Source organism: Echeneis naucrates, chromosome 4, assembly GCF_900963305.1.
Source record: "Echeneis naucrates chromosome 4, fEcheNa1.1, whole genome shotgun sequence".
NCBI classification, from domain to species: Eukaryota; Metazoa; Chordata; class Actinopteri; order Carangiformes; family Echeneidae; genus Echeneis; species Echeneis naucrates.
The window spans coordinates 9,723,077-9,749,306 of record NC_042514.1 but is presented as its reverse complement, the minus strand read 5'-3'; the positions used below and the strand labels follow the sequence as shown (position 1 = coordinate 9,749,306).

Here is a 26,230-nt window from a genome sequence, read left to right as displayed (position 1 = left end):
ATAAATAAAAAACAAAGAAAAACAAAGATGCACATCACAGTAATATTGATAATGAAATATGGAGGATCAAGGATCAAGGATCTTTTGAAGACTTTCCATAGGTTAAGCCTTTATATTATTTTATATATTATTAAATTAAACAATAATTTAAGTAAAAACTCACCTGTGCTGAAAAGAGAATGAACAAGATGACAAGATGTTTTGCAGAAATCCTTTATTTAAATTTGTTGACAAAAAGGATGCCATACAAACCTCAAACTTAAGTATTCCTTGATTACTTAACCAACTTATCTCAGAAGGCCTATATAGTTTTAGGGCAGAGCCCACTTTAAAATGGGGAGCACAAATATTCAGGAAGCTTTCTTGGCCATTGGTGTCCTTAAGGATCACATGAATCATTATAAAAGATCTCTGCTGCCAAATAAAAGTCTAGTGCGATGATTCCACTTCTGTTTTATCCAAATTTTATGAGGAACCAATATAATCCAAAATGACTGAAAACAAGATATGGCTTAAAATAAGATGTCTGTTCCAAAAGGTAATACTGATCTTTAGATTCTGTGCCATGTTTCTCTGATAAGGAATGCAGCATCACCAGCTTTTCTACATCAGCAAAATGTCTGTACTGTCATAAGCATACCATGCTGTCAACAGTTTTCATGTTGGGGCAACTATTAAAACAATTCCAAATAAAAGTCAGCATTTCTGGCCCCATGAATTAAAAGCTGCAGAGAACTAAATTGCAGGGCTGGTAGCTTTCTGCACTGGGCTACCAAATAATTCAGGTAACAATGCTTTCTGTTGGGATTCTCTATAAAAAAAAAAAAAAAAAAGTTGATTGAGCGTACAGAGTATATCAAATCCTTGACATGTCTGTTAAGCGCTACCAGGTTCTATTTAATTGCTGTTGTCAGGAGAGCTAGGCCAGGGCTCGGAACTACGCCTGCTCAGGGTTGGGCGCCACATGCTCCACGGGTTGTAGATCCAACTCATCTCTGTGGAAGCTGGTGGCGATGGGGCAGAACTGCTGACAAGGTCAGTCAGAGTCGTTGAATTGGTAGTTGGAGCAAAAGAGTGTAAGGCTGAATCTGCGCTTGTAGACCAAATGGAGCTGCCGAAGGGTGTTGTTGTAGACCAGGGATTGCTGGAGTTTCCCAGGAGTGACTAAAAACAGAGAGAGTAGAAGATTCTCAATGGTCTCATATACTGGAGCTAGATCTATGATCTACTTCAATAAAAGATTTGAGATCTCACCGCAGTCTGGGCGGTAGGTGAACTGGAGCTGCTGGGCCAGGAGTGCAGAGAGTCACTGTTTGGCGTCTCCCAGATAGAGGAGGTCACATTGGTGAACTCAGACCAGCTCTGCTGTGGCTCTGATGATTTTGACAGATTCATTCCACTAAAAACTGAAAACATCCAAACCACAGCAGGTCAGCGATGAACTGCAACACCAGCTACTCTACTTTCAGGGCTTAAAGTTAAAAATATATGCTACGGATCTGAAGCAAAATAGACTGCGTTGCCAAGACCCACACTACTCTGCTTCTGATTGGCTAGTTAAGTTAGTTACATTGGGGCGGGAGACGTGTTCCTCTAATTCCATCGGTTGTTAAACTCAAAGATGTATCTGAACAGGTTACCAAGTGCATTGAATTTTTTTTTTCCTCACAGCTATATCCCACATGCTGGAGTACTCTTAGTCCTGAACGTTGTTGTGTGTGTTTTAAAGCAGCCAGAGAGCCACACAGGTTACCTCCTGTCAGGTTGAAGGAATTGCTGGGCCCAAAAGCGGAGAATGAGTTGACAGAATGGTAATTTGGACTGCTTGCTGTGTCGATGGGACTCCATAAACCAGAGCTGTGGGAAAGAAATGCATTTTCAGATAGGATCATATGTTAATGCCATGCCTGGATCTACAGCTTGCTTTTTTCCAGATTACCTGTCAGAGCTGTCACTTTCCACTGATGTCATGTGCGCCAGACTCTTTCCTTGGCTGTCAGTTTTACCTGGACCAGACCCGCCTGGGCTTTTGTCATAACCAGCAGCCACAGCAGCAAACGTTGGGTTCCCATTTTTGCCTGGGAGTGGAGTGGCTGTAGGCAGTTTATTTCCTGGGGCCTTCTTCTGTTGTCCCTCACTGCAAAAAACACACAAAGAACCTTGGTGAGCATTTAGGTGTAGTTAAAAATAAGTGGCTGGCTTTTAAACAGGGCAGAGAGCTCAGTGTCAACAATAGTGTTGAAATGTGTTTTCAGACAATGCGACCTGTTCATGTAAATGCAGATCAGTGAGCCAAGGACAGAGCCTCAGGAACATCACAGGACATATGAAGGTGGGCTGCCATAGATGACGCATCACCAATCACTTAAACCAGTAGAAAGCAACACACCTAATACAAACATTTCCTGACAATTAAACTAAATGACATGCTCTGCAGTTTGTCTATTTATAAAATGGATAAAGTAAAGACAGACAGATTTACTTTGAATTAAGACACAGTGATGTAAAACACCTCATACACCTCATACAAATAAGCATTTGTATCCCAAGCTTTTGGATTCATACATGTAGCTGACTGCAAATTTACAAGACAAGAAGTTTCCATTTAAAAAAAAAAAACAAAAACAAAAAAGGCCAGGGGAAAGAAAGCTATTTACAAAGTTTAAAATAGTGAAAGCTACAATGCAAAAATGAATAACTTGTGCGTTATAATTGTGCGTTTCAAAGTGCACATACAAAGACAGCATAGTCACCATGACAGGACAGATAGGGAGCACTGTACTGAGTTTGCTGTAATATTCAGAAAACTGCAGTGGAGGTCTCAGTCTGTGTCTGAGCTTGGTGGAAGGTTTTATACTGGAGAAATAGAAGCGCCAGACATCTGAAAGGTTTTTGGTTTGCTTCATTAGTGGTATTAAGTTATGTATTTGACTCACCTGTTACTGTTGAGCACACTGCTGTAGGTGCCTCGGGATAGTGGGTTGGGTGAGGTTGGTGGAGGGGAGCCGGCTGTGGCCGATCGTTTCAGGAAAGGGTCCGCATTTATAGTCTGGAGGGAGATCTGCTGAAGACTATCTGCCTCTGCTTTGGAGGGACAGGAGAACACTCAATGAACACCGAGATGAAACAGGCAAGGGAAGGACAGGCTGACAGTTTCAGGCCTCGACTTACGGATGCTGTTGTTTGAAAGTGGTACATCCCACTCTGGAGAAGCAAAGTCCTTCTCTCCTTCAGAGCTGCTGCTGTGGCCTGCTTCAGGCAAAAGTTTGGCTAACAGACAGGGACGTCCATCGTCCAGGTTACTATCTACTGTCAAGACAAACATGTCAAACACATCTGCTACTCAGAGAAAAACCAACACGACAGCATTAGAAAGAACAAAACTCACATCTTTGCTTCTGCGGCGGTTTTGTCTTTGGGATGTTGGTGAGAGGGTGGAGAGCTTTGGATGTGAAGCTCTTACGCTGCTTGTTCTCCCGAGGTGTTACATATGGCAGCTCCAGGGAACTGAGGAAAGTAAATATTTGTGAAAAGACAGAAAGGCCAAAAAGACAAATGTAGACGAGCTCCAACTTTTAATCAAAATCCAACCTGGATTTTTCAGCTGGTGTCTCTTTCTTTGTGGTTCCTTGTTTCTTGGTTTTGGGCTTGATTGAGAAACTTGAAGTTTCTTCTTTCATATTTCCAGTAATTACTGTCCGTCCTTTCTTTTTGACTGGTTCCTACAACAAATGATGGAAACAAATTATTTAGGAAAATGCGTATTTTTATTAGTTGCTCATGAAAAGTAGAGTCAAAGTGAGTTGAACTGATATTTACTTCTCTGATATTAGTCTCCACATCAGGATTGGAGGTCTCTGTAGTCGTGGAGGAGCTATCATCATTGTCTGCCATGTTATCTTTAAGTTCGTCTCCCTGTGTCTTTCCTGTTGATTTTCTCTCTCTCTCTTCCTTCTTCCTTTGGGCTTTTGTTTTACCCCTCAGCTTCCCTTTGGATTCCAATACTGCTTACAATATGGGCACAAATGTTAATCCCATTAATGAAAACAAATATGAAATGTTGAATGAAATTAAAAGAAGACTATAACTAAAGGGACATTACCTTTGAAAACACTCTTTTTCAAGGAATGTGACAACTAAACCAAATCCAAATTAAAATCAGATACCAAAATGACCACACTTAAGGAGTTTGTACCTTTGTTTTGTATGGACTGAGAGTTTTGCTCCTGTAGAGCCTCTGCGCTGAGTGACTCTGGGCGGTCGAGGTCATTGTCCATGACTCCTATCAGGCTGGCTAATTCTGCGTCATCAGAGCAGAGGCCCCTATGGGGCAGTGATGACCCAGGCAATGTTTGACTCTGGAGCTCCACTTGTTTGGTGCTCCGAGTCTTGCGGTTGGTTAGCTGACAGGCAGCTGGAGGACCTTCTTGGCCTGAGGTTGTACTTCCTTTGGTCAACTGGGAGGAAGTAGCTTGCATAGGTGTGCGGCTGAAACCAATCCTGGACCTCTTTTCTTGACTGTCTGAGTCTGATACTGTGCGGCTGTTGGCCTGTCGGCCTCCGGCACGCACTGATCCATTACTGGATGCATATATTCCTCTGGAGTTCTGGGGTGAGTCACTGTAATCATTCAACATGAACAATGACAGACACTTAACTTACACTGCACCTTACATTTATCTTTCCTGTTACTATGGGATTGAAAAATAATGATCTATTTTCCCAGTTGATAATTGCTAATCAATTGTTGAGCAATATCAATATATCAATCAAATTCAATCAAAATTCTAAAACTTTTGGTGATTCCAGTTTCATAAATAAAAGAAAATAATAAAAGGACTTTCTTATTTCTCGTCAAACATTCTAATAAAATAGGTCTCTGGGTTTTGAACTGTTAGATAAAGAACGTCACGTTGGGCGCTGGCAGTCTTTTCAGTTTTCTGATGTTTTCTAGTTAAAGGAAATTATTAATTCATTTAGATGATCAAAGAGTTTGTTTGCAGGTCTGAAGACAATAAATATGCTTTTCATACCACTGAGGTTTAAAATGATAGTATAAAGTTTTGGCCAGTGTTGCTGCTGGGGAAAGGTTCAGTCTGTAGTTTGTTTCTGGGAAAAAAGACAAATGTGAAGCAAGTGCAGGTAATGAGTCAAATCTCTCATTTGCCTGTCAGACAACTCTCTCACAGACAGCTTTATATTACACAGGCAAAGCAGCTGACTAACCAGCGATAACCAGTGGCTATGCCTGCAGACATGTCAGACCTGTGGTTAGCCACAGACAGAGAGAAGCTGACCATCTTCTCTAAATATCACGGCCATGTCAGCGCGTCTAATCAATTGGAATCACAGGAATTAATTTTTTTTGAGCCAAAGGGAATTGGGCTTACTTCTGGTGCACTTTAACAGCTAATTCAAGCACTGCTAACAAGGTGGATATTAAATGTTGATCAAATCAAGGTTTGTATGAATATATAGATATATGATTCTGCGTTATAATGATATTTATGGCCTTCATAAGTTCATCAAGATAAACATTTGCCCACGATATAAATTGCTGGTTTCACTCACTTTGAATCACTGTGAATTTGCACAATGTCCCTGAGATTAAATGGCCTCCCAGTCTCCAGGGTCGAGTTAGCCTCAACAGACACACGTTTCTTGAAGGGCTCCCAGATGCTCTGAGCCTCCAAGTAGGCTGTGGCAATCACCAACAAAAACATGGAACTGCAGAGAAACAAACAAAAATAATCATAAACTGTTAAAACATAGTGTCCCATAATGTGGTAAGATTGTGTTTTAAGGCTTCTGGGGCTTTCTTAACGCTGCAGTGCTTAGCAGACCGACACTAACCTCATAATGAGCGATACTATGATGTAGAGCTCCAGCTCCCAGCTCGGTCTGGGCAGGGTTTCTGCACATGTAGCTAACATGTGGTAGGGCAAGGAGGCGTTCAGCACAAACATAAACTCAGAGCCTCCACATGTTACTAATTTCAGTTCCCGAATCACTCGAGATGAAGTGAAGTCGGGTGTAAACCTGTAGGAAAGAATGAACATATCTTTGTTTACAAAAAAGGAAGGAAAAAAAAAAAAAAAAAAGACTGGTGAGATTGACAAGTGGTGTTTAATTGCTGCCACAAGGAACTTCCAATTATGACCATAAATCAAAAAACACAGGCATTGACTCACCAGAAGACCAGTAGGTGAGTCAAAAACCTGTAAACCATCTGCCAGACAAGTTCAACAGTCCCTCATGCCCAGTGACTGCCAATTGCTCATGCCAAAGTTTGAAATTGATTTGTACTTAAACAGCAAATGTTAGTTGTCAACTGACAAACTATTATTTAAATAAACATGCAGTGCTTTGATGTTGGTTAGTTAAATACTGGGACAGAGTTTGCATAATAACAGAAATTTAAATTTATTAGTTCCTGTTAGTTTCCTGTTTTTCCAACTGATCAAGTAGCTGTTGCCAAGTAGATTCCAGGTCAAACTGTCATAAATGGTATTGTTATGCAGTGGAAGTTATTCACGAGTCAAAACTAATTTCAGTGTGATAGTATGAAGCTTGAGTCAACCTTTCTGCAATAAGAAAATCTGTAGCACAGTGAAATCACTGAACAATGTAGGCAAATCCATTTTTTTTAGATCCAAAGATCTAACACTATGTGGTGAAAATGCTGTCAGTGAGCATTTCTGCGACAATAATCCATTAACAGGATGCCGATTACACACCATGATTATTGCACAAGGGTGCCTTGTTTTTGTCACTTTAAAATATATTGCATTCATGTGCTGCTCATTTTCAATATGGATGAAGCTATGCTATCTAACTAAAATGCATCAGTTATGCAGTCCACCGAGGAAACGTGTCTTCAAAGTGTCTGCATTATTATTCTGATTACTTGATATTCATTTCTGCTGTCATGGTGTCTTTCAAAGTGAGTAGCAAATCAGTATACAGTGGCAGAGGCAAATGGAAGTTCCTGTTGAAAATCTGCAACAAGAAACCAGAAGCCAACAGTTTTAACTGTGACATTTTAGGTATACCTACAGCTGCCACAACCATTTTGATGATGGGCATTTTACCTGATAATGGCAGATAAGCTTGAACAAACAGCATTTACAGCTGAAAACATGTCAGTGTCACCTGACCAGATTTTTTTTAACATGTACAACAAAGTGTAGATGAAAAACAAGTGATGAATTAAATCGACACCAGAGGGGAGCCAATTCATCCTCTTACTGACAGCTTATGCAGCCAGAGAGGCTGAGGAAAGTATTAACAGAGCTTGTGACTGATGAGCAAGCACAGAAAAACACTGTAGTCAAAGAGAGCATGTAGCCATTCACTTACAGTATGATGAGGTCTTTTGAAGCATTTGGCTTGAGTGTAAATTCTTGACAATTGAGAACTTTGAATCCATATCCTTCACACGCTTGTCCATTGATCTCTGCTGACCTGATGGTGATGGGGAGCAGACCTGTGTTCTCCACTCTGAAGGTTCTTCTGAGAGTGAAGTTCGGCTCTTTGACTTTTGTCTCTGAAATAAATAGAGATGACGATTTTTCAAACAGGTTAGTGAGTTGACTCAAAATCCAAAGAGATGTAACATTACACTTCATCAAAATCATCTTAAGAATGTCTATTTTTTCATGTGTTTGTTCAAGTGTTTCCCTGCACAAGAAAAACTTGAGCAAATGTGCAGTAGAAATGTGCGTCAATGCATAAAAGCAGGTGTTGGATTTAAACCCTTTCTAGTTTGTCTATACATCTTAGAATAGAGAAACATAACAAGGAAAAGGAATAGGTCCTCAAGCACTACATATTCATCTCATGTCTAAGATGTTCATACAGAATAATAAATAACTATTCACCTAAATTAATAGGCTGGTATTAATTACAGATAGAATACATGGCCTTTTACTGACTATTGTATGAATGGTTAAAAAAAAAAAAAAATTAGGTAAAAATTTGGAAATATTCTCAAACTTCATTAAAAGAATATAATCTAGTTCTTGTATTGTAAAGACTCTGCCTAAACTCTGTGGTGACTGAAACAGGCCTGTGTTCATATTAACCTGGGCTCAGCAACACAAACTCACTCTCTGTGCAGTCTTTCAGAAGAGCCTCAGTCATCTTAAACCTTAGTGAGCTGCCTTGTCCTGGAGGTTTCCCTGCAACCTTTAGGCTCTCTGTTGTCCCACGCCCGTGGAGGACGATTGTGTCAATCACAGTCAGATTATTCCTGGATAGATTTCAATGAACCACACAATGTTAGAAATGAAACACATTCAATTAAAGGACTGTTTGGTTAGTTCCATTTAGAGCTGAAATTACCTGACTATGAGGAGAGATGAGACACTGCGGTTGCTGATGGGAGTGAACCTCACACTGAAAGACTTTACTTCACCAGGCAGCAAGACGAGGTTGTACACAAAGGGTCTGGTTGAGCCCTCTGCAAACCCACTGCTGGTCTTCATTAAGGACGCCTGCCAAACAGGGCGTATTACATTCAAACACTTTCCACATGCTGTCCCAGGACAAGAGCTAAGATTACTTCAACCAGCTGATTCAGTAAATTCCTGACTAATGTTGAAGTCAGCCATCACTGCTGAAGCACTCACTTGATTTCTATGAACCTGGAACTCAAAGGTGTTTGTGTCAATGTTGATGTTGGACAAATTTCCTAATGGAAACCTGGGAAATAAAATTTGAGAGGATCATAGTCACATTAAGACAAGTGGTAAAAGACAAAAATTGGCAGTGTTTTGCAGAAGACTTTTTTTTTTTTCTCCACCTGTCAGCCAACTTTCCAGAGAACACAGATGGGTTGGGTAACAGAGCCAAGGGGAGAACTTGGACATAGACAGGGACATCAGCAGGATTCTGCAGAATTACCTCTTCATCCTGTAGAGAAACACAAAGATTTCCCACCTCATTTCAAAAACTTCAACAAGATAGTGAAATATTCCTGTGTTATTGGACATGTAGAATAAGAGGTGGACTGTTTTGACTCACAGAGGAGCTGTTTGTGTTGGTCAGGGGAAATGTAACTCGTTGTGATGAGTTGACCAATGAAGGCCAAGTCAAGTGTGCTGTTATTTTAGCTTGCACGTTTTTCTGTAAGTCTGTGTTGACTTCAAAGACAGCTTCAATCCTGCCAAGAAAAGAAAATCGTGTGAAGCTGTTCACATTATTTGCAAAAGTAAATAAATTAGAACGTGCTAATGAAAGCCCAAGGTCATTGAGTTGGTAATGTGTTTACTTGTGTCCTGCACGCTCCTTCAGCTCTTTCCATCGTCTAAGAAGTTTCTGATGAAGATCCACATCAGCATCCCAGATATCCTCCTGTAACGTCAGCCCATGAGGCTTGGTCTCAGCTGTGGAAGGAAAACATTTTATTTGGACCATATTCAGATGGGATTAGCAATACAGAAGTGGGAGGAGAACAAAACCATTCACTGTGTTCCTTAGCGATTTAAGTTCAAAGCCAAGTTCAAAGCACTAAGTGGTGTTTTAGAGTCAAGATTTTTTTGAGCCAAAAATCATATGACTTCCCAGGGTCATAACTTGGGAACAAACCTGAGGCAAATATTACCATTATTCAGTGTCACTCACATGTACAGTCAAAATTTCTCAACTCCACTGTCAGATTTGTAAATGCTCTCTCAGCCATCACATAAAAAATATTGTTGTTATAACTCTTAAATCTGTCTGAGAATAATCAAATTTTCCATCTTTCACCAGCATCAAAATTACCCAGTGTTTTTTTTCCCCATCCACAGTTCAAATGCAAACAAGACGAGGGCAAATTCTGTCTCCACCAATCAGCCAAGTTGTAGATAACATGATGGCAATCTACTCTTCATGGAGATATTGTGTATATGCGTACATCCATAAAAACAACCACAGTATGGAAAGATAAGATTAAAAAAAAAAAAAAAAGCCGAGGTAGGCCATCAGTAGCTGTAGCTAAGATTACAATTGTATATTTGATCACTTATATGGCTGTTTATCTTCCTAATGGCTTCAATTTTTGCTTAATGGTTAAATGTTTTCATTTATCATACTATCAAAAACATCCACTATATGTAGCCCACCCCCCTGGTGGAGAAATATATCCAGTCTGAACGTATTTTCAATTTGCATGAAATTTGAATGTTATCTACCCCCCCCCCCAAAAAAAAACAAAACAACTACAGTACATACAAACTAAAAAAAAAAAACAAAACAAAATCAAAACCCAAAACAAACTTACATTTAAGCACAAATGGCAGCCCCACATAACAGTGATCACCACACTGCAAGCTGGCATCAAAATAAATATTTGCCACCTGAAAAAGATGAAGAAATAAAATAAGTTTATGTCTACAAAGACAAATGTGTCTTGGTGATTTAGCTCCTTCGGGCGACTGTCTACCTTCGATTTACGTCTGGGCTCCAACTCGTCTTTGTTGTTGCGGAGTCGTTTGTAAAAAAAACGGATATCTTCTGTCAGGGAGCGAATTTGCTGCAGCCTCACTTTCTGTGTGAAAGAGCTTTGTATGCTGAAGCTCTGATGAACAATTTTGCCCTAAAGAGGAGAAACATTGTATAGACATGTCAGAGACTTATAACAACTTGGCTACAAAATAAGGAAGTACATCCACAATTTATTTTAGCGTCTGTCTCTTGACAGGCGGCAGCTTATGCACAAAGGCATCACAATGTCACTTACTGGAAAGGAAGGCGGTAAAACGATATGTTTGGGAGAGCTGTTTAGCGTGCCCACTGCGATGAGTGCTTTCACTGGGATGGTTAATATCTGAGGCAAAAAAAAAAAAGTCAAGTCAGCATTTTACTGAATGCTAGTTATGCATCTCTTAAAGAGAACAAATTGAAGTGACACCATGAGTGTCCCACCTCATAATCTGTTGTTATGTGTATGGCTCCATCATACTGCCCCTCCAGTGCCTTGGCCACCAGTGTCACTCTGAAAGCTGCATAATAGCCAGATGCTAATATCACCTTTGTAGAGTGAGAGAAAAGAAGCAGTATTAGTTTAGATGTTTTTTTCTATAAAGAGAGATTCACAACACCAGCAAGCTGCTGGCTCTAACTATTCTTTTGGTGTTCTCCTGGGTCCTCTTGAATACAGCCAAAGAACTTGAACTTGATTCAGTTTTAAGAAAGCACCCTAACACAAGCAAAAATAAAAACAATTAAATGCTAATATTACTGAACCACCTACTGAACTGAATTCCTACTGAACCACCTACCACCTCTATGAAAACGTCAAAGCCAAAAGCAGCTTTGGAATGACACTGAGGGTCTTACTGTTGTGTGATGGGTAGTTGAGGTATTCTGCAGCTCTCTCAGGTGACTCAGGGCCACTGTTGTGTTTCCTTTCTCCGTCTTTAGCAGCTCCATAGAAAGACTGTCCCCAGTGACCAGCCAGGACTTGATCTCCAACTGCACAATACAAATTATTGTTTAAAGACAAGAACAAACAGCAAAAAGCATACAATGATGTAATTATTTTCCACAATGTGTAACTAAACTATAAAAATGAAACTATCAGCTTTGGTTCTTTTGACGTGTATATACTGAACTAGGTTACAAAATCGAAACATTTCAGAAAAGTCAGCAAATTCTAAAGATTGTGTAAAGTTCTCTTACTCAATGTACTCTAGAACTGACCAATAAAAGGAAAAATTATAATTGAACTAGAGCTTTGGCCAAGGAAGTTCTTCTTTTTATAATTCCTAGAAATCTGACTGCATTTCATAATCAACTGCTACATGCACTTACCTCGATGGGATTACTGTTGACCACTACAAATGTGATGCTACTGGTGTCTGTTGCACTGCGTACTCCAAAGTCCAGGATATTTTCTGTCAGACTGGGAGGCAGGACCAAGGGCTTTTCACGGAACCCCACAGAGAGCAGAAAACACATTATACTGATATGCACGACCTCACCAAGAATCATGATGCAAGGGAAAACAAACTATATATTTGACCAAATTCAGTTTCATATCGACAATTTCTTAGTGTGTGTGTGTATATATATACACACATATATTAATATTAATATATACATACAAACACACACACACTATAAAAAACTATTAGGCCATAAAAAGCTAAATGTCTGGAAAACCTCCCTTTTCAATTTGGGTTAAAAACAGAACAGCAAAAAAACTGAGTTAAACTGCAATAAATGGAAATGGAGTCAAAACTCATCTCAGCTCTGCCAACTAAGCAGTTGAACTAGTGCAATCAAAGCAGTAATTAAGTGGCAGAAAGCAGTGTGGGCATTTTCTTTTGGTACATTGTAGAGTCCAAGGCCATCATTTTTTATGGTAAAATACATGTTGTTTTTACAACCATTCTACCTGATATGTAGGTTGTCTAATAACCTGAAAAATGAAAACCCTTTAGTGGTTTGTGTAGCAGTATGTACCTCGAGGAAGCCTGTGTAGGCCCGGACAGGCAGATGGAACTTCGATGCATTTGTAACAAGCAGGATGTTGCTGTCTATGTGAATGGATGGCCGTACTGGTCTGAAGAGGAGGGAGAACATGTAGCGGGACTCGTGTGGTGGGATGAGGATAGGCACGCTGAAGTTCTGCACCTAAAACAAAAAGAGGAATAAGAGGTGTGAGTTTCAATTCAGTGTCTGTCTGTGTTATCTCATTCTGGGGGCACTCACATTAAACATGGCTTTGGCCTCTTCAGGCAGGGACACGTCATGTATCCGGATTGCAAAGTTAAAGGCATTTGTGAGAAAGATGGGTCTGTCCACTGGGTCAACAGGACTGTCCCTGATGTGGAACAATGTAGCTGTGTGGTCAAAGCCAAGGTAGCTGCAAGAGCAAATAACAGCAGTGAAACTCCTGCAGAAAATGTTCTCTCGTACACACCATCCACATTTATCCACAAACTAACTCACCCTTCTAAAACGTCTGCTTGGTAAGGGATTTCAAGCTTTGAGTAGCTCTTTTCTTTTGCTTTAACTGTTATTTTACCAGAAAACTGATATGGTCTTCTTGCTTTTGAGGCTGCAAAGAAAAAACAGGAGTGCAATTAAGTGCACTGCAAATAGAAATAGAAAGTCCCAGCAAGAGGAAATGATGTGACACTGTGCAAGTAACAGCTCAAGTAAAGACATGTAAAATTCTTTTACTGGACACATAATTATTATTTGAAATATAGATAAAAAATAAAACGGTGTCTTAACAAGAAATAGATAGAAAACACACTGCAAACACACATTGCTAACTTAACTAACATAAATAAATTCATTTCTTGGAAATCATTTCTGTCCAGAAGAGTATGAACATGACATCATGTTCAGATGTTCTTTCTTAAGAGCTTTGTGCATGCAACTGCACTTCATTGGGACATTTTTTATTCATGTGTAAATGCATTATATCGCACAGTCAAGTGTGACTGTGCTTGATTAAAAATATATGTTTGGTTCAAAAACAAACCTTAGTTTATATAAGATGCCAAACACAATTATATTAAAACAACAAAAACACAGCTTACCATCAAAACTAATACTTGCAACTTTGGTGTATCTGCTCTCTCCAGCTTTTAGTGTGACTGCTTTGAAATCTACTGTAACCGCTTCATTTGATGGGGTTGTGCGTACACTCTAAGTTATGAGAAAAGGAAATAATTATACAAGGAGTATAAGAAAGAGGGCACCATTATTTACATTTCAAAATGCTACCTACTGTAATTGGAACATCTTTCGTTCCTGAATTTAAAAGATGTAGGTTCAGCACCTTTGGACGATCTGCAAAAAATAATAGATTGATAATGAGCAGAGAAGACCAGAAAACATGAAGTAATTAAGAGATTGCAATTTGAAGCTTGTAGAGCTGTGTACCTTGTGAACGCAGCGTACCAAAGTCAAGCATTTCGGTGGAGGAGTAAATACCAGGAGCTGTGCAGAGTGACGAAAAAGAAAACATAAAAATTGCAAAAACATTGTACTGATAAAATGCCTGGACGGGTACAGCTGCATAGCATGCCATTTTGCTACATGGCATCCAAACTTTTTGTGAGAGCCACATATTGGGACTCAAGGAAATGCTGCTGATGACCTGATTTAGATTGAAAACTCAGAGGTTAGATTGTAGTCTGGATGAGCAAAAATGGAGACCTTTGGTAACAATGACAGACGGCCTCAGAGGCATCCTGGGTCTTATCAGCCTTGCCCAGCTCAGTAGTAAAGCAACACTGGCAATTACAAGCATTTCATTAATACATTCACTCTTTTCACTTTCAATTCCTTATTCACAGTATATTGCACACCTCTGTCTCCTGCAAAGAAGGAAATCTGTTTCTTGTTGAAATGGGCTTGTGCATGCCCAGTGCAGGTCATTTATGACTGCGTTTGGTTGTTTTTTTTGTGCGCGCTAGTGTGGTCAGACATTATTTGTGATACAGAGCTCCACAAGGATCGAGATCTGTTAATCTAGACATGGCTACAACATCAACACACCTGATGTGACCTCCACCTCTACAGGGAGGATGATGAACTGGTCCTCGTTGGGGGCATTGGTTTTGATTCTGATGAAAGCTGTATGGTTGTCTACATCTCTTGATGAGAAGCTGGCTCTCATTACTCCCTTGGTCTCAAATGGAGGAATCTCCTGGTGGAAGAAGGTCAAGTGTGGGTGACTAGAACTCAGCTCTCACAGCAATCATCAATCATTTGTTTTCAAATCAAAACCAAACTTGAGGTAATTGAATCTAACCCATAATTTTCCAGTGCCTCCTTGTTGACCTGTGGGGAGTTCTAGATGTAGATCCCCACCACTGGAGTACATCTCAACAACCTGATGTGGAATAGGGGAAACACATTTTATACTCATAAATGGCTCCACCAGCATACAAGAATAAATCAAACACATTCAAATGTAACCTTCAGAGAGTCTCAGCTTGCTAAGATACCTGCAGTGGTTCACTGTATGGGTTGTGGATGTTTATTAGAGGTGAGAAGCTACTGTTTACAGGGACCCGAGCCCCTATGAAGGGCCGCAGTCTGTAGGGGTTTGGGATGCCAACCCCAAAAACCTTGAATGAAGAAAGGAAAAGAAATATAAATGTCAGTTACACTTCTATAAAAATAAAAAACCCAAAACAAAACATATACTCTAAAAAACATATTTGTTATTAAGTCCATACCTGGTATGTAAACACTCCATGATGAGAGGTGTTAATAAATAAAGTGTTTTCTACATTCCCAACTACTCGCGCAAGAAACACCACATCAAATGACGTGTTTCCTCCTGGTGGAATTATCTGATGAAGAAGCAGATTACCAAAAGTTACACCAAATAAGGTACAGCATTTTTAAAAAGAAAGCAAAAATGGTCTTTCAGAGTTACCTTTATTACTGTCAGAAACACAGTGACTCACAGTACATTAGAGACAGACTTTGTACCTACATCTTTGACCTCTAGATTTTGAGGTCCTCTAAACCATTATAGCTGCACTCTAACTTTAGCATTTTGCTGGTAACCAGTTGCATGTGGTGATGTGCCGAAACAATCTACAGAAACAGTTAGAGTTTGTTGATTTATGTACACAGAAAAATATTTATAGCAACTGGTCCTCTGTCACATCCAAATGTTCATAGGACAGACTATCTTCTGTTTTTGCTGCTGCAGAAAGTTCAGAGATATTCAGAATTGAAGAAAGCGGAAGCAGTAAAAGGTCAAAGGAATTTATAAAAAATTTTTTACAGGTCCAATTCCTTTCGAGAAATCCACCACTCAGACCACAGCATGGTGGGAGTGTTGAAGAAGAAGAACTTATTGTTTTTCAGGGACATGCAAGCATTAATGCACTAACTCTACTTTCAACCTTCCTACTGATTGATGTTTTACTCTGAGTTATCCCTCAGAGGCTCCATTAAAAGGCAAACAACCAGCACCAAAGAGGTAGGGCAGATGGGATTCAATGCCAAAAAAAGATAAAGAAAGTGTACTCTCAGCTCCACTTTCCCCTGCACCGTAAACTTATCGGAGGCAAATCAGACATTTTATCAGCTTGTTTCTGGTCTGGACCGCTGAGGCTAAAAGTAAAGCAGCATATTTGCACATAGCATTTACTAGGAACACAAATAATAAGGCCAAGTTTAAACGCTGACATAAAACATGTGCCACAGGAAGATGTGATCACAGCAGAGATGTCTGGAGAATGCAGTGCTGTACTGTATATAGAGCTAGAAGAGTCCTAGTATATAATCACATAAAACCAGAGTAAAGTAAAGGAAACAGTTAAACATACATAGGGCATATGAAGTCAGTGTTTTGAGAGCACAAGTCCAAAGTAATGCCCCGAGACATGTTTATTCCAATGAGGTTTTTATAAAGGTAATTGAGCTGTACATGTTGGACGATGAAGCGTGACCAGATGTGAGTAAACTACAAGCAACCTGTAGCCCCGTTCTTGCCAAAACGTGGTGAAAACAATAAGCATACAACTTTTCATACCAAACCTCCCATTAGACACAATGTTATTCCAGAAAAATCTGTTAAAAGAATCTCCCTGGAGCCATGAATTACAAAGATGCAAAGCCTTGGTACAAACACACCCCCTGACAGAGGACTAGAAGGCTTTGGTTATCTTGAAAAACCACACTGACTGCCCTCCTGCTAAATGTCTCTGTGAACTAGCTCCTTATGTCCCGCAGTTGAAATTATTTTTATATTTAGCACACTACTACCACATAATGCCCCAGACTGTTTATGGCATTGTACAAACTGAATTTTAGATTTGCTTTTAACAGAAAGACTTGTTTCAAGAAAACTATTCAAAATGGTGAAAAAGTTTCTTTAGAGCGAAAATCTGATTGAAGATTTTCCTTCAGGTATGAAGGATTTTTCCTCTCCTAATATGCAGCCCAGTCTAAATTATGACAGACTGGAAACAGGAAAAATAAAGAGCAAAATATATTCACTGTAAATGCAAACTACTGTTTCAAAAACCACACCTTAATAATAAATATCCTACACTTGACAACATAACTTATAGTGCATTATTAATGTCATAGGGCAGTGCATTGGCCAAAACATCCCTCACATACTTTTTAAGTACTTGTTTAGTCTTGCTTAAATACATATGTCTGCTGCAGGTGTTGCTGAAATGACAGACGGTCTTTCTTGTAAAAGCAGTCATGTCAAACAGTAACAAGAATGTTCCAGTTTTTATTTTATCAACTTACTGCATTGTTATTGTTTTCAACTATCATTTCCCATTTGAATCTTTTCTTTTAGTATTATTTTGTTTGTTAGCTTTTCAAACCCTTTTTCTTAATCTGTCTTTTTTTTGCTTATCAGTCATCTGTTATCTGTTATAAGAAAATACTGGAAAAGCATCACATTAACAGTAAAACTCATATCTCCTACAGCCCTTCACTGTCGCTGTTGCATGCTAAATACATAGAATGTGTTAATCTTCCTGCTCAAATTTTTTTGGATTCATGATCTTGCTGCATATTGTTTTATTGTTTACATTCAAATTGTAATGTGTTTGTGTATAAAATAACACAAGGTGGTGGGGGGTTGGGTGGCATGTACATAATTTGTTATTGCTGCCTTTTCCCCAGTCTTGCTCTGTTCACACTGAACTGCTGGAGACTTCAGTGGTCACATGTTCCAGTGGCACATGTGATTTCTTCAGATAAAATGTCAGTGGCTAAATACTGCTGTTTACTTGTTTACAATTGATAATTATTAGTTACCCAATTTTAGTGACTGATTGAATAATGTGAAGCATGATGATTAAAAAACATGGTGTGATGTTATAATTCCACAGCCATCTGATGTAAGACCAGGGGAAAATCTGCTTTTTCTGACTTTTCTAAAGACGAGACTTTGGACAACTTGGCTCCTGAAAAAAAAAAAAAAAAATGACAAAGTGATTTTAAAGTGATAAACACTCACCCTATTCTGGAAAAAGGATGCGTGAAAATGTGCTGTTGTTGCCGATATTGATATCAAACTAATTTCTTCTGAGCTAGGATTATGCAAATAAACTTTCTCCATTTTTGGCATTCCAACTGGCCTGTGGAGAAAAGATAAGAAAACAGTTCTTAGCTCAAATACATACCAATACATTTAAAACTTTATTTGTATAGCACTTTCCATACACATAAAATATACCCAAAACATTTTAAGTATAAACATTTTAACATTTTAAGTATAAAGCATGTACATCTTTACAATGAAGAGAGCAAAACAGGAAGAAAAGGATAACAAGGAAAAAAAAAAAGAAGAAAGGACACGTGACGGTTTACAGCCTCATAAAACCTCCCTGAAGGTAGAAAAACCAACATAACTTCCCTGTGGAGCCATCCAACAAGGTGATTTTCAAATCCATTATCAAACTGTTCATTTGGATTGAAGGACTGTACCGATGACTTTGCATGTTGCAGCCAATTAACTGCAGACAAAGAGGCTGCAATTTGCATTTCTACCAATCAACCCTCAAACCCTAGAATATATCTTTGATTTCCTATAGCCTGTGGTTTTTTCATTTCAATGTGGTATGAAAATCAACTTGTAGAGACTTGTGCCTTGTGAAGATTTATGATTTTCTCTGCTGCAGAGGCATAGTCATGCATGATGAGGTAACTGGCCAAAAGAATTAAAAACATTACCTGTGGGTCAACCCTGAAAAATCTGCTGCATGATATTTTAAACATGTTATTTGAGGGCACTCCTTCAACATGCATTTGAGACAGTAAGAATTTCTCATGGTTTCATTTTACATGTCCTCAAAAATATCCTCAGCCAATAATTTAGCTTGTTTCTTGTTGTAGGGAGCTGGGCGCTGGAGAGGCTAAGGCATCTGGGGTCCAGTGCTAGTGAATCATTCACACTGGTAATGTACAACTGTTTACTGTAGCTGTTAATACCACATAGGTGTGCACCTACTGTCAGACCAGAATGTGCGTGAATTGGGCCTAGATTAATCTTGCTGCTGGCGTATGAGTAAAAAAGGATTTTGGCTTTGTAACCACATTCCAAAGATGACTCATCAGTCCATGTATTGTGGTCACATCAGTAAGTAACATTCAGGTATGTGCCACTCTACTGTCAGACATGTTTGTTAACTGTCCACCAGGCATAGGCAGTGTTGTTTAATATCTTCCATTTAATGAGTTTCAAAAGAAGACTTTATAATGAGAAACAGCAAGTGTGCAAGACATGTAATAAAAAGCAGCAAAACTGTGAAACAGCATGAAATTAATAATAAGACACTCACTGTTCATGAAAGTCCAACATTGGAGGTTCAAAACGTATAGGTCGGCAGTTGCCACGGTGTGGGGATGTGCTGTGAAAGAAAGGAACATGTGACAGCAGCAACAGCAGGCTTGTTAAAAAAGTATCCATGTTTTTGTGCATTTCAAACAAATGGGAAGCACAGACACCACTGTAAGCTTCTAGGCCTTTTAAACAATGTTCTGGCAGGCCATGGGAGCTCTCCTATCTGTAGTGATTTTTTCCCATGTGCAAGAGCTCCATGAAAATACAGATATGGACACAAAAAAATCTAAGGCGGTAGAAAAGAAACAGATGTATGTCTGCTGTAACCATCAGTGAAGGAAACAACTGTTGACCATTAGTTGCAGCCACCTAGTTGTCAAAGGCATTTCACCAAACCTGTTCAACAACAGGTGAAGTGTAACAACAGACCAAAAAAAAAAAAAAAAATCAACTTTCCTTTGGAAGAACAGCACTGTGTAATAAGAGTCAATAAGAAAATTTAATGAAAATAGGTGTGGTGCATAACCACACCTCAACTCATTGAATAGTTGACATAAGCTGAAACAAACACCCTAAATGTCGAAAGGTGATTTTACTGTCAATACACAGAGCAAATTATGCGAAAGATATTGTTGGCAAAACAAGAGTGTTTATGTGTTTTGGTCTCTTATTTTTGCACCAGAATTGAAACAGTGGTCTCCAACACCATTCCATATTACTTTACTCTAATGTAATTACAGTAACATCACCCAAGACAATTTACAAAAGATCAGTTTCACCCATTTACTTCCAAGCCCAAGTGCAGAGGAGCAGACAATGGCCGAGCTCACTAGAGACAGGATGAGTTTCCACGCCCTGAGGTGTACAGCAATCCACAAAAAATCCCCAGCCATACAGAGATCCTCTGGAATAATCTGCCATCTACAGCCTGTTCGCGCTTCACTCATTAATATGACAACTACTGACAAAATTCTTGTGGGATTAAGGATTCATATGGATCCTGGCTGTGAATTCTATCCAGCCTTTCGCTTACTGCCTCAGAGCCAATGTGTTGAATGTCAACTTGTATTTGGAGTAGCTGGGAAGGACGGCCTCTTAGATCTGGCAATGTCCAGTGTCAGGCTAGCCTTAAATATATAAAAGTGACTGTGGAAAGCAGTGACTTGCATGTTGAACACATTTTTAATGAAATTAGCATGCAGCAACTCAAAGGAGATAATTATAAAAAACTAAGAGATTTAAAAAAACTACAGGCACATTTTGAAGAAAGAGGAAGTTATGAAACATCAGTCTTTAGGGGTGGCATGCTATGCCTGAGCAAGATAACTCTTATATGGTACAATTATACAACAAAAACATGATCCTGAAAACTAACTTGTATACATCTTCTGCCTTTGAAACATTGTTTACTTGTTCGAGGAGCTCTAACCATTTGACACAGCAAATTCCAGCGAGTCACACACAGAAGACATTAATCTGTGAAGTATCGCAGACTTTTAGAGGATTCGTTACACAGTTCTTAAGACAGTCACCAGAGTTCTCACAGAGCTGGGATTTAAGAATCTGATGTTTGTCTGGGCTTGACACAAGAAGGTGAACTATAATTTCCCATAAGCATTCTCGCTTGTCAGCCGTGTTTGTGTATCTGACTCTGAGACAAAATTACTTAACCATGGATACTTGTTTAGTATCAGTGGTAAGGCAGTACACCACCAGCCTGAGCGTCTCTTCAGTGCAAGTGCAAACTTTCAAACTTGCCATGTTATACCTGTTTCACTTGACTCATCTCTTCCAAATATCAGTGGCAGGACAGAGGCTGGTCTGGCTGAGCAACAGTTGCCACAGACTGCGTGTGTTCCCTGACAACTGATGTCGCTAACAGGTTGGGGGGTAATTCTATATTCTGTATATCATAATTCACAGCTGATCCTGTGGAGCATTCGTCCTTTGAGTCAAACATGTTGAATTACAATAAAGCCTCTTAAATCTTGAAACCTGCATATGGGGGTCATCTCAGGTGGGAAAGGGTTTTTTATTTTTTTTTTATTTTTATTCCGTTAAAAGACTTTATGTCTTTTAAATGCTTGTGCGAGCCTCTAGGCCCTGAAACTTTGTATTAACAGTTAGCTGCCATGATGCAACGAAGCAGTCATAACAAAATTCCAAATGAAATTTGATAGCTTTGACAAGCTAACTTTTTGGATTTGCCTGTTCTTATATACATGGCAACTGATAATGCAGATACCACTTTGCAAATTTCATTTTCATTTGCTGCTTTTTTGTTTGTGTTAAATCTGGGAGAATAACGTGGGCTAAAGATGTTTTGCCTTTTCAGCTGAAGTCAACAACTCCTCAGGCTAAACTTGCAAGTTGTAATGTACATTTACACCAGCACTTTAGGATAGAATGCAATTCAGGCAGCGACTACTGTGGGTGTTTCACGAAGATAAACAAAAGGATCACTACACCCTCACTAATGTGTCAACCTACAAACGCAAAAGGAATGAGAAAACAAGAGCGACAGAGAGAATGTTACACGTACCTTTGTTGATGATACAAACTAAAATCAATGTCAGATTCCGCCTGCAAAAAAAACCAAAAACACTGTAAGTACAGCAAATAATCTTTGAAATGTCACCAAAAAATTATTCATATAATTACATAATTAAAAATATTACTAGAATTAATTATCTTAGAAACTGGAGTTTAGCCCTCTGTCATTTAACTTTTTTTTGGCAACAGTGTAACCATTAGCCATCATTAAATTTTGTCAAATATTTTGTGGCATTAGAAAAAGTGAGAAATAGTTACCTGTAAAAGGCTTCCCTCACCAAAATGTAGAACTTCTAGAATTGTGTCTGACTGAATGAATGCTGTAAAAAAAAATAACACCAGAAAGATTCAAACATTTTTGTCATCAAAAAGTCATCTTTTTCTTGATTCAGTTTTGTATATTTTATAGAAAAAGCTAATCAATACAGGTTAAACCGGTTCATGACACTAAATACCATAATAAAATGTATATTTTACTTGTTTTGCATGTCAAAGTACCTATAAAACCTGGATGAGACAGGGAGAGATTTCGAATAATGCAATGCCAGACTTATTGTTGGATCGTAGCAGCCATTACTGTATTCAAAAACAGTGTGATGAAAATTTACAGCTAGTAACAATAAAAAAAATAAAAAACCCCTCCTTTCAAATCTCCAAAGCAAAAGTCATCCGTTATCAGTCATATCTTCCTGAACCACAAAGCAATATAGTACTAAAAGGTAACACCCAACTTGGATTTCATTCATACAAGGCTTCAATTGTTGTGAATGTTTGATATCTAACCTCAGTCAAACTAAAAAGAAAGTAGACTAGATCGATATGTATATTTTTGGAAGTTGGGAGGATCAAAGCAGTAGTCTTTTTGTCTAAAAGACTAATCTCTCTCAGATGAAAAGGGACCTACATCAGCACACCATATTCTTGAGGAGTGTGTTAAAAAGGTAGTGAAGATTTTGTAATCCCGTTATTATCAAGAGGATTCACAGGATGGAACATCTCTACTATTGACTGGCATATGACTGAAAGTATGAGTGTTCAGGCTTAGCTATCCTAAAAGTCAACTAGGCAGCATTTATTCCACTTTCACTCTGACTGCTTGTGCTTTAAGATGGTCCTTTCCAATGTGTGTTCACAGGGCAGTTCTTCATGTTTAAAATTCAAATCCTGAACAGATGCAGGTGATCTAATCACTTGATTCAACAACTCACAGTTTTAGTCTTACTTCCTTTTTAGGTTTCACTTCTCATTACACAAACGCATCTCCCACAATTGCTATCGAGTCCTATTCTGCTGTGGATGAGGGCCCTCAGTTTATGAATTGTTTTTTCTTTTGAGGTCGAAAATTGGTTCTTCTACAATATGATGGTGAAGGGGAAGAACTGGACCGAATTGGTGACTGGGAATCTACACAAATTTTAAAATGCTCTCAAATGTTATCTTTGGTGCTCAGCATGTACACACACACACACACATACATACATACATACAAACGTGGATGTATACAAGTAGATGCATAAAACAACATCCTATTGCACCAGAGTGCAGCGAAAATTGTGAAGGAAGTGAAGGCTACACCAGACGCTCAGGACATGTCTTCACAAAGTGAAACTAAACTCAAAATCTCCCTGCAATAAAATATAGTCTCTCTGTATCTGTGTTTGATAAGCATTAACCCTGGGCATATTAGTCACAGCTGTTGGAGTGCAACAGCAGATTTTTTTTCTGGCCTATTGAAAGGAAGCGAAACGTTTGACTATCCTTTATCACTGGAGTGTACTTCTTTGGATTTGTGCTGCATTTCTTGACCCTTGCAGAGCACCAGACACGTTTCAAAGTTGGCACAGCTTATCAAGCACATGAACTGCAGCTGTTGGCTGCTGACTGGTGGATTTATCACACGGTGGCCGGACACGATCTTTACATTTGACACCTGGACACGTCCACTCAAATAGATCAGCCAAGTTTACAAATGACTGTCATCTGACGGATTCAGGGGTTTCTTCGCTGTTGAGTCCGGTATGAGGAAGTCCTGTTAGGTGGCCTGTAGCCTGCGACTGTGTTGTTAATGTGGTCGAACCATCCCTTCATTCCTATACATGAAAGACCACACGGCTAAAGCTGGCGTTAGCTCCGATGCTAACAAGCCTTTCTCTCCGTCTCTGCCCTGAACTGTGTTTGCTGTGTTCGCCGGGTGGTGTTGGCCCAACTTAGCCTTATATGGAGGAGGGGATGACAACATGACAACAAGCTACAAACGAAGCTAGCCGTGTCGCTGTGCGGTTAAAGGCCACATTACAGCAAACCAACGTGACCGATAATTCAAATGTAAACACACCCCAACCTGCCGACACCGAGAAGTACGGCGGCGGCGGTGACGTTAGCGCTGTAGCGGGCTAGCTGGGACAAAGTTGGCCCGTAGAGGTAACCTCGACCGACACTTGGTTAGAAATGCCTGCGGAAGTTAGCCCCGGCTAACGCCAGCTAAGTTTACAAACCTTGTTTATCTGCCCGCGTCGTGTGAATAAAAGCAATAAATAACACCCTCAGTAATCCGACACACTGCGTCCTCCTCGTCGTGTGTGAAAAGTGACGGCTCTCGGCGTTTCCTTGGCTCGCCATGCTGCAAACCTTCCCGTTACGATAACAGCCGAGCGGGTTGGCGGACATGTCCGTGTGAACCTCTGCTGACTCTGTCAGTCATAGCCGTTCAGGGCTCGACTCCACGGAGCGGCGGCGGCGGCGGGGAGCTCCTGATCGGGAGGCTGGTCGGCCTGCTTCTCCTGCTCTTCCTCTTCCGCTGCACGCGCGTGACGCGGCACGGCGGCACGGTGGACCAGCGGACTCATCGGCTGCAGGGGCTCGGATAAACACGAGCCACCTGACCGATGTCTCGATGTCTCTGCAGAGCAGCCGAAAACCTCCGGGCCGTTTGATGCCCGTCATGTATGACAGGCATTATGCGTGACATTTAAATTTCAGTAACCGCAGAAAGTTGGTTTTCCTCCTGCAGCACAGAGGAGACCAGCACGCAATGAAAGTCACACTGAACACGGCGAGGTGAAACTCAAAATGCAAAATTTCACATCAGCGAAAGGCTTTCCACAGGGAAAGTGATTCTGAATCATTGACTGGTTTTGAACCTTGGTGCTACTAACACATTTTCTGTCACTCTTGAATTCATCTCCAATTTGAACCTCTTCATAATTTCCTTAATCACACCAGTTTCTAATTTCATCACAATATGCTTTTGCAAATAATGATGTTCGATGTGTATCTATAAAATATCAACTGAATGACTCCGGCCACCTACATTATTAACTGTCTTCTGCCTCTCAGTCACACATTTAAATAGATTTTAAATACTTATAATTAACTCAGCTTTTCGGTGTCTATTCTAATAACAGGTCTAAAACGAAATGTGAAGAATAATCCTTTTTTTTTTTTTGTATATGGTGTAATTTCAGTAATAACAATAAAAATATTTTTGACCTATTCTAATGTTCTTTTTAACTGCTGTTATAAAATCCAGAAATCTTCAGAGGAGTTCTGATAATAGCATGTAACCAGCACCCAGTCAAATATGGAAAGAAATGTAATTGCAATAGGAGATATCACCACCACAGTGTCCCAAAGCATGCTAAATCACAGATATCCACGTTTGATGAGTGCACAGCTATGACTGCACTGGTCCAGGAAATGAAAAAGTCATAGCCATAAACCTAACTTTAATGGGCAATTTGCAATGACATCATAGAAACTGTCACCAATTTTCTTTCAATTTAAAGACGATTCAATTCAACTTCATTGACTGTTTCTATCAGTTGCTCTTCAATTTGCATCCAAATCTCAGACTCTTTTATTAGCAAATCTGTGAGACTCAGACTGTAGCTGAAATGAATAGAGCGGTGGAATAACTTCACCATTGTTATTCAATGAGGAGGAGAGTGGATAAGGTTTATCTTGAAAGTGTTCACGTGTCACCTTCTGCTTGGACGAAAAATTCACATTCCAGTGTCTTTTATTACAGTAAGAAAACCACTAAATATCCCTCAGCACTCATAAGGAAATTTCAGTTTTTGTGATGTAGGTTGACATCACAGTGGCAGATGATGAAGTTATTAGGTATTTATTCATTCTGTTACATATTATATTTTAAAACCCACTGTGATTTAAGAAAGATTCTTCAGTCAACAAAAACATACACTTTTCCCCAGTGATCCTCTGGAGTCTTCCACTTCCATCCTTTCCATAACCTTCTGGCCTGACCTTGGATGAGGAAAACTGACAACAGAAATTCTGGGGCAAAGGGCGGCAGAGTTAAACTACTCAAAACACAGTCAGTTAACTTTAAAGTTGACATTCAAGGTAGCGGAGGTCTTGGTCAAGCAGCAACAGAGA

At 39.5% G+C, this 26,230-nt stretch overlaps 1 protein-coding gene across 4 annotated transcripts; it reads right to left on the bottom strand.

Moving 5' to 3' along the window:
* Nucleotides 1–197: 197 nt before the first annotated feature.
* Nucleotides 198–24,623, bottom strand: tmem131 (transmembrane protein 131). 4 transcript variants are annotated; one of them, XM_029499973.1, is made up of 40 exons: nt 24,328–24,623; nt 22,091–22,152; nt 21,822–21,862; nt 19,278–19,346; nt 17,954–18,074; nt 15,189–15,305; nt 14,955–15,077; nt 14,759–14,839; nt 14,503–14,653; nt 13,885–13,941; nt 13,730–13,791; nt 13,539–13,647; nt 12,940–13,048; nt 12,700–12,853; nt 12,451–12,621; nt 11,797–11,907; nt 11,323–11,457; nt 10,909–11,013; nt 10,724–10,810; nt 10,427–10,579; nt 10,265–10,340; nt 9,272–9,386; nt 9,025–9,163; nt 8,804–8,913; nt 8,631–8,703; nt 8,344–8,495; nt 8,109–8,251; nt 7,360–7,546; nt 5,854–6,039; nt 5,572–5,727; nt 4,196–4,620; nt 3,820–4,004; nt 3,592–3,722; nt 3,389–3,507; nt 3,172–3,309; nt 2,937–3,084; nt 1,940–2,137; nt 1,754–1,857; nt 1,255–1,406; nt 198–1,164 (listed from the first exon to the last, which is right to left on the bottom strand). In XM_029499973.1, the coding sequence occupies exons 1-40, from the start codon at nt 24,497–24,499 to the stop codon at nt 898–900; spliced, it is 5,394 nt and encodes a 1,797-aa protein (XP_029355833.1). In that variant the 5' UTR covers nt 24,500–24,623; the 3' UTR covers nt 198–897. The 4 variants fall into 4 exon arrangements, with proteins under 4 accessions (XP_029355833.1, XP_029355835.1, XP_029355834.1 ...); XM_029499975.1 differs by having other exon boundaries at nt 2,937–3,081; XM_029499974.1 differs by having other exon boundaries at nt 3,172–3,306.
* Nucleotides 24,624–26,230: the final 1,607 nt, after the last annotated feature.

Bases quoted from the DNA above. Each gene is read 5' to 3' on its own strand.
- tmem131 (XM_029499973.1), bottom strand. From the start codon at position 24,499: ATGTCCGCCAACCCGCTCGGCTGTTATCGTAACGGGAAGGTTTGCAGC. The intron at 8,704-8,803 runs GTGGAGAAAAAA...TTTATTTCCCAG, and splicing joins TCTGGAAAGTTGGCTGACAG to GTTTCCATTAGGAAATTTGT. The intron at 7,547-8,108 runs GTGAGTTTGTGT...TATTTATTTCAG, and splicing joins TCTGAAAGACTGCACAGAGA to AGACAAAAGTCAAAGAGCCG.